Source organism: Marmota marmota, unplaced genomic scaffold (genome assembly GCF_001458135.2).
Source record: "Marmota marmota marmota unplaced genomic scaffold, marMar, whole genome shotgun sequence".
In the NCBI taxonomy this organism is placed as follows: domain Eukaryota; kingdom Metazoa; phylum Chordata; class Mammalia; order Rodentia; family Sciuridae; genus Marmota; species Marmota marmota.
This window is the reverse complement of record NW_026000174.1, coordinates 10,731,347-10,743,574: the sequence shown is the minus strand read 5'-3', so window position 1 is coordinate 10,743,574 and position 12,228 is coordinate 10,731,347. Positions and strand designations below refer to the sequence as shown.

The 12,228-nt window shown below is 38.9% G+C and overlaps 2 protein-coding genes across 3 annotated transcripts in view; one reads left to right on the top strand and one right to left on the bottom strand.

Moving 5' to 3' along the window:
- Nucleotides 1–5,137, top strand: part of Aamdc (adipogenesis associated Mth938 domain containing) — a 19,407-nt gene extending 14,270 nt beyond the window's left edge. Inside the window, exons 2-3 of the mRNA XM_048787877.1 lie at nt 2,648–2,778; nt 4,958–5,137. Coding sequence (XP_048643834.1) covers nt 2,648–2,778; nt 4,958–5,098 — 272 coding nt within the window. The 3' untranslated portion in view covers nt 5,099–5,137. The remainder of the gene's footprint in view (nt 1–2,647; nt 2,779–4,957) is intronic.
- A 6,480-nt stretch (nt 5,138–11,617) lies between these two features.
- Nucleotides 11,618–12,228, bottom strand: part of Ints4 (integrator complex subunit 4) — a 102,981-nt gene continuing 102,370 nt past the window's right edge. For both annotated transcript variants that reach the window (XM_015477371.2, XM_015477372.2), the window contains one exon: nt 11,618–11,967. In XM_015477371.2, coding sequence (XP_015332857.1) covers nt 11,789–11,967 — 179 coding nt within the window. In that variant the 3' untranslated portion in view covers nt 11,618–11,788. The remainder of the gene's footprint in view (nt 11,968–12,228) is intronic.

Genomic DNA, 12,228 nt, shown 5'->3' with positions numbered 1-12,228 from the left:
TATGTGTGTGTATATATATATATATATATATATATATATATATATAAAGTTGTAGTTGGACACGATACCTATGATACCTTTATTTTTATTTATTCTTATATGGTGCTGAGGATCAAACCCAATGTCTCGCACATGCTAGGCAAGTGCTCTACTGCTGAGCCACAAACTCAGCCCCTGCCTTTTCTTTTTTTAAAACAGTGGTGAGGGAGAATATGCTATGATTGAAGAACTGATAGAAAGGCCAGAGTGATTAAAATACAGAGAATAAAGAAAGTACATATATGGTGAGGCTAGAGAGCTAGGAATTTACAGGCCAATTAAGGAGTTTAGCATTTATTTTGAAGGTAAGAAGAGGCTACCAAATGCTATTTAAGCTCAGGGTGACATGAATGGATTTGTGTTTTGAAAAGATCACTCCCACTATAGTTTAAATAATGGATAATTGAAAAGGGCTAGAGTAGTTTTATATAAATCAAAGTTGAAACTTACTACAATAATCTAAACAACACAGCTTAGAACAGGATAATGATAGTGGATAGGGAGGAGAATGAACAGGTTCAAGAGATAATAAGGAAATAAATTCTAATTGTGTCCAATATTCAGGGAAAAGGTTTAATACTTCAATACTATATTGGATGTTTAGCTATGTTTTTTTTCTTTGTAGGCCTTTATCATAAGGAGAAAAGTATCCTTCTTCAATTTGCTGGGAGTTTGTAAAATAGATCATAAATAGATGATGAACTTTGACAAATGCTTTTTCTGAATAAATTGAGATGATTATGTGTTTTTCCCTTTTTTTTTTTTAAATCTTTTTCTCTGGAGTGATGGACTTGCCCTACCACTGAGCTACACCTGGAATTCTATGCATTTTCTTCTTTATTCTATGATGAACTACATTTACTTTTTTTTTTTTTTAGTACTGATTATTCAACTTAGATCCTATGCGTACTAGGCAAGCACTCTATGATTGAGTTACATACCTACTTATTTTTTAAAAAGTTTTTATTGAGCTGGGCATGGTGGTATATGCTTGTGACCCCAGCTACTCAAGAGGCTAAGGCAGAAGGATCCTAAGTTTGAGACCAGCCTGGGAAATTTAGTGAGACCCTCTTTCGAAATAAAAAAATAAGAAAGGACTGGGGATGTAGCACAGTGGTAGAGTACCCCTGGGTTCGGTCCTCAGTCCTGGAAAAAAAAAATTACATTGCTCCTGGTTATATGGGGCCTGCCTTTAATCTTAGTTATTCAGAAGGATAAGGCAGGAGGATCCAAGTTCTGGGCCAGCCTCTGCAACTTAGACCCTGTCTGAAAATAAAACAAAGCAGGGTGGATATGTAGCTCAGTCGTAGAGTGCTTGACTACCATGTGCAAGGCCCTGGGTTCAATCCCCAGCACCACCCACACACCCACCACACATACACACTCTCTCTCAAAAGAAACTATTATTATTTAATGCCAGATTCATCTTTGTTAAAAACTGGGAAAACCTTCTAGAGTAATAGGTTTTAAAGGATAAACAGAAATTTCCTGGACTTCAGTGGGGAAGGCGCTCGGAAAAAGCAAAATGTGGAGGTTGTTATAAATTTTTTCTAAAGCCCAAATTCTAACATGGTTTATGATGCTTTCTTCTACCATACCTAAAATGCTACATTTGAGTCATGGAATTACCTGAGGTTCCTTAGTTTTTTTCCTTGCTCTGAGCCTTTGTACGTGTGATTATCTGTACTTGGGATGCCTTGTTTTCCTGATTTCCTTTAACTTGAATAATTTTTTTTTAAAATTTGTAGTTGTAGAGGGACAGCATGCCTTTATTTTATTTACTTATTTTTGTATGTGGTGCTGAGGATTGAACCCAGTGCCTCACATGTGCTAGGCAAGTGCTCTGCCACTGAGTCACAGCTCAGCCCCTAACTTGAATAATTTGCTTGTATTCTAGGTCTTATCTTTTTTCCTAAGTTTTATTTTAATATATAGTTTTTAGTTGTAGATGGACACAAGACCTTATTTTATTTATTTATTTTTATGTGTGCTGAGGATTGAATCCAGAGCCTCACACGTGCTAGGCAAGTGCTCTGTCACTGAGCTATAGAGCCTCAACCCCTCTAGGTCTTATCTTAAAGGTCACCTCCTCTGGAATATTTTCCATGATCACCTATTCTTTAATGCCAGTCTCCCAGGTCTGAATTAAATGTTCTATGTCTCTCAATACCCTAAATTCACTTCCTTATAGTGCTTGTAAAACTATTGAAATTTCTTTTTACTCTTCTTCATTTTTCATTAAACCTGGAGCTCCTTACGAATAGCACTGTATCTTCTCTGTTACTCCCAGGAACCTAAACTATGCTTAGCAGAGAATAAACCTCAGTAAATGGTTCTTTTTGTTTGTTTTTTATATTACTGGGGATTGAACCTAGGGCCTTGCACATGTGAGGCTAGTGCTCTACAGCTAGCTAAGCTAAATCCCCAGACCTTTTTTAAATTTTATGTTGAGAAAGGGTCTTACTAAGTGCCCAGGTTATTCTCAAACTTGCAAGCCTTCTACCTTATACTTCTGAATTGCTGAGATTACAAGCATGTGCCACTATGCCTGGCTAGTAAACATTTCTTGAATGAACAAATCCCTTAAAAATACCTACTGTGAAGTAAGATTGGTACCTTTCTGCATTTTCTTTCCATATCCAGCATTCTCCTGGTGTGCAGCCTGCAGATGTAAAGGAAGTTGCCGAGAAAGGTGTACAGGCCCTTGTGATTGGCCGAGGAATGAGTGAGGCCTTGAAGGTAGGTATTGGTGTGCACAGCATTCCTGAAGACAGCTGGTGATTTCTTGGGTCTTTACCTTACAGATATGTTCTTCTTTAGAGTTCATCTCTATATTTCATACACTGTCATTTTGTTGAGCTGGTGGATGAGTAAAGACTGTATACACAATTCTATTTCATCAGGATTGGACTCTATAAATCTATCTAACCCTGAGATTCTGTAGTTTCATCTATCTCTACCCCAGAATTCCTAAAGTTCTACAATTATCAGTACAGTTATTTGTTGCTTAATGACAGGGGTATATTCTTGGCAGTGCATTCTTAGGTGATTTTGTTTTTCTCTAAGCATCATACCATGTATTTACGCAAAAAGGGCTACAGCATCACTGGATGCTATAATTTTATGGGACCACCATCATGTATGCCATCCATTATTTAATGAAAAGTCATTATGAAGCACACAACTGTATTTTATCCTTTAGATTTTAATACTGTTTTACATTTTTAGAGTACACTTTATGGTGCTTTCTCTTTTCCTGGACACATTCACATTATTATTTTCCCCCTTTCAGAAAAAAATATTCATTTTTTATTTTGCTTACAGAAATAGAAATGCTAGCTGGGCATGGTGGAACACACCAGCAATCCTAGCAACTCGGGAGGATGAGGCAGGAGGATCACAAGTTCAAAGCCAGCCTCAGCAACTTAGTGAGGTCCTAAGCAACTTAGTGAGAACCTGTCTCAAAATAAATATAAAATGAGCTGGGGATGTGGCTCAGTAGTTAAGCACCCCTGGTTCTATCCTAGTACCAAAAAAAAAAGAAAGAAAGAATGAATGAATATTGAATAAAGAACTAAAGAATATTGCAAAATATTCAAGGTTCAATGCAGAAATATAGAAGTAAAAGGTAAAAAGGTCTTCCCTCCCCCATCTCTACATTTGGTGATACTGCACTGATGTTATCTATATGAAAATGAAAATACATACATTCTTATATATATAGATATATATGTATGTACCTTACAACCATATTACAGAAATCAGGATCACACCGTATGTGTTGTTCTGTGACTTTCCCCCATTATTACCTTATAGATAACCTTCCACATAAGTATAGAGTATTAATAATTATAAAATATATAAAATATGTAATATAATTATATATTACAAGTATTATGTCTATCTATAACTAAAAAATAAAAAAATTCAAGACAAGCCAGAGTTAAGATAATACAATACAATAAAGGCTACCACTACTGAGAATATCTTCCATATAAATTCATTTACAAATATGTATTAAGTATTTTCTATAGGTCAGACACCTATAGTCACTGAGGACAATGAGATAAATGAAACAAACAAGTTTCATCCCCCTGTGGATAATAAAAAACTAGATAATTTCAGATGCTAAGTGCCATGTACAAAATGGTGACTTAATATGGGGGGGAGGGGCTGCATATGGGTGTTGAGAAAGGCCTTTCCTCTGAGAAGACATTGAACAGCACAGCACATGCATTAGTTAATGCTGTCTTTACATACTTGCTGTGGTGTAAGCATTGTTATCCATATTTAACAGGGCAGGAATTGGGACTGAGACACTTTAAATAGCTGGTTGAAGGTCTTTTAGTTAGTATGTGACAGAATTTAGACTTAGGTTGAACCAACTCAAACTTCTAAAATTTACACAATTTTGGTTCTGTACCATGCTAGACATTTTTCATACAGTAGCTCAGTTAATAACCCTCTGAGCTAGTTAGGTATTATCCTGAATTTACAGACATGGAAACAAAGGCTCAAAGAATTTAATTCACTTACCCAAGGTGAATCTGCTTATAAGGATTTAAATCCAAGGATGACTACAAAATCCATGCTCTTCCCATTTCCATTTCACTTGAGCTTTATGCATGGCTATTAGGATGCTTTTGTTAACTTCTCAGAGGCCTTTTAGGGGCAAGGTGCTAAGAATTGAGCCCAGAGCTTCATGCATGTTAACACACATCCACCTGAGTTTCACCCCTTCTGAGGCCTTTTGACTCATCAGGGCTTACTGTCAAATGTTGGACTGGTGACATACTGGGTGACTGAGGAGTGACAGATGTTACTGTCTAACTCTGTAAAGTACACTTGCCTTAAGTCAGGAAAGGAAGCTCTGGAGGGCCTTTCCCCCCTACTTACTCATCTCTTTTCCTCTTCCTAGGTGCCTCCATCCACTGTGGAGTACCTCAAGAAACAAGGCATTGATGTGCGGGTCCTCCAGACAGAGCAGGCAGTGAAGGAGTATAATGCTTTGGTTGCCCAAGGCATCAGAGTGGGAGGTGTCTTCCATTCCACCTGCTAATGTAGCCTTAAGAGGAGAATAAATCACTAAATAATCTTGCTTGTGACTGTCCCACTGATCATTCTCCACACAAGCCTTCCCCATGCATTTTTGAACATTTGTTCACACCAAGTCCTATGCCAGACTCTTAGGGTAGATACCTGAATGATTAAGGCAAGGTCCCTGTCCTTGGAGTTGCTAAAAATAAGAAGAGACAGATATTTACTGAAGTTTAATAATGGAGTATTAGGCTGGAAGTATGAGAAACTTCAGACAAAAATAAAGGCTATCCTTGAAGGCTGAAGAAAATGCATTAAAATCACATTGCAGTTGACACTTTGGAATGTTTATCCATCAACATGACTAATATTTTTAGTACTAGGGACTGAATCCAGAGGTATTTTACTACTGAGCTACATTCCCAGCCCTTTAAAAACAATTTTTTTTTTATACTGAGAATTGAACCCAGAAGTGCTTTATCATTGAGCTGCATCCTCAGACCTTTTTATATTTTATTTAGAGACGGGGTCACACTGAGTTGCTTAGCATCTTGCTTTTGCTAAGGCTGATTTTGAACTTGTGATCCTCCTGTCTCAGCCTCCCGAGCTACTGGGATTACAGGCATTCACCACTGTCCCTGGCTCATTTTATGGTTTTTAATATAACATTATTTTATAGATTCATAGAATGTTGGAGCTCAAAGGAACTTCTCATATTTATTCAGTAATTCGTTTGTGCCCATTTAATGAGTCTGTTACTAATTTTCTTAGAACCAGTTGTTGCTGGACCCTGGAGGTACAAGAGTATATAACTTTTAGTACTTGACCTCAGGATTTTTATAGCAGAAACAAACTGACAATAGTAATACAGTGTATTAATATTAATAGTAGTTACAAGGTCTACTGATGGCACAATGGAAAGACTTATCCTATTAGAATGTAAAAAAATTAGGGAAGATATCACCAAGTAGATGACAAGCTGAGTGTTAATGACATGTTTAATTCACTGAAAATCAACAGTGGCTGTTATAACCAGATATTTACTAATTATGGTATTTATCACAGCCATAACTAAATAAAATCACTCAAACTTAGTTGTTTGTTGAAGCAACAACTCAAGAAGACTGATCCTGCTGCCTGGTTGGCCCAGTTAGGCATTGGACTGAGAGCCAACATAGACTGGAGAGCAGCTTAACATATGCAGCTTGGCAAGAAAAGGTACTAAGGCAATCAGAATGGAAAGTGAAGGTATTTTTCCAACTTCAACCAGCACGTAACTGGCAGGGCCATGGTTATCTCTTTCTAGCATACATTTGTGAGATCCCAAGAGGTCCCCAAGAGCACCTCTTAAGCCTAGCATAGAATCTAGTAGAGGTTCTGCTTAGTGACATTTCTGCAGCTCTTTCTGCATTTGTCAGTTGACAGGATCTCTCTAGATCCGTTCCCTTGGCTCATAGAGACAGCTAGGAGGAATGTTTGCTAGGTGTGGGTGTAATCATTCTGAGTTGTTTCTACACTAAAGAGAAATTAGTACAGACTTCTTACAAGTTTCTGGCAGTGAGGTTATTAAACTGTGTATAAAACCTGCTAAAAAATAGTCTATACCTTCAAATCTGGTCCATATGATCAGTGCTGGAAATATAGAGCCTGGAGAGAAACTTTTTTTTCCCATGACACCGTATTTAGTCCCATGTACTAATCATTAAATCCTTTGGTTCTATTTGTAGGCAGCACAGCCCTCAGTCTGTCCACATAATTTCTTCCAGCCTGAGTAGTTTCTAAGACAAGAAATCTACCAAGTGCAGTGTGTGTATCTTTGTTCAATTCAATCATGTGAAAGCCAAATATAAAGATCTTTCAGAAATCTGAATTTCAGGGCTTGTTTCTATAGGCATGCCACGGTACTACGTTTGCTCTGGATTCACATGCTCATTCATTCTTTCCTTGCCTGGTGTGTGCCAGGAGTTGTGCTAGGGATCCAACAACTCAAACATCCTTTTTTTTTTAATGGAAATTATTATTTTTTAATACCTTTGTTTTTATTTATTTATTTTTATGTGGTGCTGAGGATCGAGCAGGGCCTTGCACATGCTAGGTGAGTGCTCTACTGCTGAGCCACAACCCCAGCCCCTCAAACATTCTTATTATCTAGGTATTCACAGATTAGTTGGAAGAAAGAGATATGTAAATATACAGTGATGACATAGAAGGTGCAAACTGGCATAAATTTGCCTGGAGACATGCTGTGTCTCAATAATTTTAACATTTAGTTACAAGATTTTTAAATTATTTTTACACAAAAATGCAGGGTGGTGGGCTGGGGTTGTCCTTCGGTGGTAGAGCGCTTGCCTCTCATGTGTGAGACCCAGGGTTGGAACCCCAGCACCACATAAAATAAAACAAAGATCTTGGGGCTGAGGTTGTGGTGGAGTGCTCACCTGGCATGCTTGAGGCACTAAGTTCGATCCTTAGCACCACATAAATGTAAAATAAAGATATTGTGCCCACTTAAAACTAAAAAATAAATATTAAAAAAATAAAGATCTTGTGTCCATCAACAACTAAGATATTTTTTAAAAATGCAGGGTGGCTTTTCTGGAAAAACTGAAAGATGTAGTACCACTAGGCCCACATTTACAGATTAACATTGAGTGGAGGTAGGCATGGTGGTGCATACCTGTAATCCCAGTGACTCAGGAGGCTGAGGCAGGAGGATTGCATGTTCAAAGCCAGCCTCAGCAATTTAGTGAGACCCTCAGCAACTTTAGTGAGACCCTGTCTCAAAATAAAAAAGGTTGGGGATGTGTAGCTCAATGATAAAGTGCCCCTGAGCTCAATCCCCAATACCAATAAATAAATATTGAGTATGATGGAACAACAACTGCCTGCTTCTGACAGAGAATGTCTTCTCTGATTTTCAGTTGCCAAGATCTTCCTCTAGATCGCTGGATTCCTTTACTTTTCCTGTCCACCTTCTTTAGGAGTTTGCATTTGTGAACCTGCAACATAATGACAAATACCTGGCTTGAACAATGTATAGGAGGCTGTGAGAACAAAGAGACAACAGAAGTCAGATATGTTCTACAATGAGGCCCAGTCCTGAGGAATTGGAGGAAAGGAACTAGAGGTGACCAATTGAAGAGCACATTCCAAGTTTCAGTAGATCTAAAGGTCTAAAAGGGAGTGAGACCATGGGGAGCTTTGGGAACAGCTGTAGGTACCTGTTCACCTAGAGGGGTACAGAGAAAGTCTGGGACAGGGTGTATGAGTCTGGAGACAAGCAGAGAGGCATGGACAGCCTTAGATTTTATCCTGGGACCAGTAGAGACATACTTAAAGGGACTTAAGCAGGATAATGGTGTGATCAGATCAGGGCTTTAAAAAATTTTACTCTGGGGATGGGAATATAGCTCAGTTGGTAAAGTGCTTGCCTCGCATGCACAAGGCCCTGGGTTCAATCCCTAGCACCACAAAAAAAGAAAACTCTTTTTTTTTTTTTTTACTCTGATAGCTATGTGAAAGATAGACTGAAGTGAGCAAGATTGAAGCAAGAAGACCATTGGAAGGCCAATGTCATAGTTGAGAAATGATGGTGGCTGCATCAGGATAGCAACAGTGATTTTATAATGAGATGAAGACTGAGCCAGGCACAGTGGCACACACCTATAATCCCATCAACTTGGGAGGCTGAGGCAGGAGGATCACAAGTTCAAGGCCAGCCTGAGCAATTTAATGAGAGTCTATCTCAAAATAAAAAATAACCAGGCCTGAGGTTGTAGCTCAGTGATAGAATGGCCCTGTGTTTAATCCCCAGTACTGGAGAAAAAAGAGAGAGAAGAGGTTTGAGTCCAGAAACATTTAAGCAAGCAGAATCTAAAAGATATGATGTCCGCTCGTGTAAGGGATGAGGATGGAGTCCATTGGAATCCAGTGCTCTGACTGCTGGATGAGCTAGACTACTTACTAGAAACAGTAGACTTCTGTTACAAAAATCCACATTAGAGAGGCTGGGGCTGGGGCTCAGTGGCAGAGCACTTGCCTAGCATGTGTGACACACTGGGTTCCATCTTTAGCGCCACATTAAATAAATAAATAAATTAATTAATTAAATAAAGGCATACTGTCCATCTAATACTATAATTTTTTTTTTTTTTTAAATCACATTAGAATCAGGAGGCCTAAGTTCCAGCCTTGGCTTTACCACTCTAGCTCAGTCTCTCATGTTCACTTATAAATTAAGATTTCACACTGGAGGTCTGTTTATGCTCCTTTCTAGGCCTTTAGAAGATATTCAGTTAAAAAATGTGGAATGAGATGCAGTAAAATAAAAATTCTCATTTTCACTGCACCTGAGATTCTTAGGTATAAGAAGTTTAAAAGGTTAAGCCCACCCCCTCAAAAACTGAATTCCTCAGCAACAGACTTGTCAGGACCTTGCTCAAGTCTGTCCAAACCCAGCCAGCATGGTGAATTCCATAGCTCCTAGTACACCCTGTTCAATTCTCACAGCTCAAAAATTTTCTTCTGATAAACTAAACCAGAACCTGCTCCTTAACGTATATCCACTTTTGGCAGAAAAATCACTACATTTTGGATTTTATTTTTCATTTTGAGAGAGGGTCTCATTAAGTTGCCCAGGCTAGCCTAAAACTTACAATCTTCCTGCCTCAGCCTCTTGAGTTGCTGGGACTACAGGTATGCATGACCATGCCTGTCTTTGAAAAGATTTTTATAAGGGAGGTATTGTATCTGAAAAGCAGTTAGCATATTCTTCTTTTAGAAGGCTTACAACAGTTACAGCATGATGTGCTCAGTCAGCAGCATTGAATCTTAATGTTTTTGTCTATGCTCTAACTAACAACTGCCATCAGGTCAGGGCCTCAGTACAACTCAGCCGGCTTTGAGCTTCATTTTATCTCCATGGCAGATACCTCTTTCTGGGCGCATCCTGCTGTGTTGACCTGAGAATCTGTTGTGACACCCTTGAGATGTATAAAACAGGTGAGCACAGTATAAAAGTCCACCCCCTGGAGATTTCCCTTTCTCCTTCTAGAGCAGTTATGACCTCCTGGAGCCAGACTGCCTGCCTGGGTTCAAGTCCCAAATCTGTCACTAATTAATTGCATGACTAGGAAACTTAGTTAATTTTTTTGAACTTCAATTGCCTTATTTTTGAGTGAAGATGGCAGACTTACTTCATAAGGGGTTTGTGAGGGTTAATTAAGTTAATTTTTGTAAAAGGTTAGGCACACAGTAGTGTATCAAAAAACTTGTATAACAAATTTGAATTTAAATTCCAGCTTCACCTCCAAGTAACTGTATAATTTTGCTATTATTTTTCTGAGCTTTCTAAGCACCAAATATAATCAAGACTTCCTTGATATATAATTACTTCTGTTTTACAGATGAGAAAACTGAAGACTTTAAGGCTTTTTTGCCACTGTCTTACTCCATTTTCTACTGCTGTAACTGATATCCAAGAGTGGGTACTTTATAATGAGTAGAAATTTATTTGGCTCACAGTTCTGGAGGCTGCAAATTCCAAAAGCATGGCAGTAGCATCTGGTGAGGGTCTTTGTGCTACGTCATTCCACGGCAAAAGGGCAAGAAAGAGAGCAAGAAGCCAAACTTGCTTTTACATCAAACCTGTTCTTGTGATAACTAAGCCATTCTCAGGATGACATTAATCCACCTATGAGGCAAGACCCTCAGGACCTCATTGCCCCTCCCAATACTGCTTAAGTTTCCAACACATGAACCTTGGGGGACACATTCAAATGACAGCACTCATGCATTTTCTGAGGTAGGATATCTTAGGTCTCTGGAATCTTCTTGGATTTAAATGAATATAAGATTGACTACATTCTGCAGTTTTCCCACCAGTGACTTAAATCTCTGAGCCTCATTGGTTGTAAAGATTAAATGATAGGTAGAGCATACAGCCCAGTCCCCACCACACAGTTAAGCTCTGTAGCACTGACTGTGTAATTCCATCTTAACTGCACCTATTAATCACAGACAGCTTCAACTTATCACAGTTGTGGCAGGAAATGACTTTATTTCTTATGCTGGGTCCCTCTTTCCCACAATACTGATTTTTCTTCTAAAATATGGTTCTTCTATATTATTTTATTAAAGGAAGAGGTTCTAAGGATAATGTCAAGCAAGATCAAGAATTTCCCTTAGGATGAAATGATTCATTCTCCAGCTATTCAGTTGTTGGCCCAGCTACTGAGTTAGGGAGGAGGCCTCTCAGTAAGATAATGGATGTCTATGGTCCTTCAGGAACTTTCAGTGGTAAAAAAGTACAGCTGTTAAAGCAGCTTTGGAATTGGTCCTGGCAAACAGACTATCATTTTAAGAAACAAGATTATGGCTTAAATAAATAGTTCTTTGGAAGTGGCTGGAAAATTGGTTGTCTGTGTTTCACACCTCAGAATCAAGCACATCAGCATGTGGTATAAATGTTGACGCTATGGCCAAACTAGAACAGTTTGGTGTTTTCTCAATTTATTAAGGTGGAAAAGAAAGGTAAACTGGAAGGTTTTCAGTTATTTTAATGAAAAAATAATAATTTATTCTGTGTGATACCAAGTAAGTCTGTAACGGTCACATGCCCACAAGCCAATTCCAGGTGGAGTTCTCCAGGCTTCTGGCTCACTGCCATTTAAGAAGGACCTTCTGGACCATGGCTGTGAAGACCTTTTGTGACTCAGCGCCGTGCAGGTTTGGGCATGATGTAGACTTTCACAGGTTTGCTGAAAGGGATGGTGCCCTCGATGCTTGTCTCCACCTGTGGTGATACCTCACTACCCTCCATCCAGGGGGATTTTGGAATTCGAGCACTGGAGTTGTAGGCCAGCAGCAGTCTTACTTCCACCTGGCATGGTTCTGGAAAAAAGAAAAAAGAAATCCTCTATGACTGGGCAACTGCTAGGGATTGGAATGAAATAGCATGAAAAAGGGCTGGGGATGTGGCTCAAGCGGTAGCGCGCTCGCCTGACACGCATGCGGCCCGGGTTCGATCCTCAGCACCACAAACAAAGATGTTGTGTCCGCCGAGAACTAAAAAAAAAAATAAATATTAAAAAAATTCTCTCTCTCTCTCTCCCCCACTCTCTCTTTAAAAAAAAAAAAAAGAAAGAAAAAAAG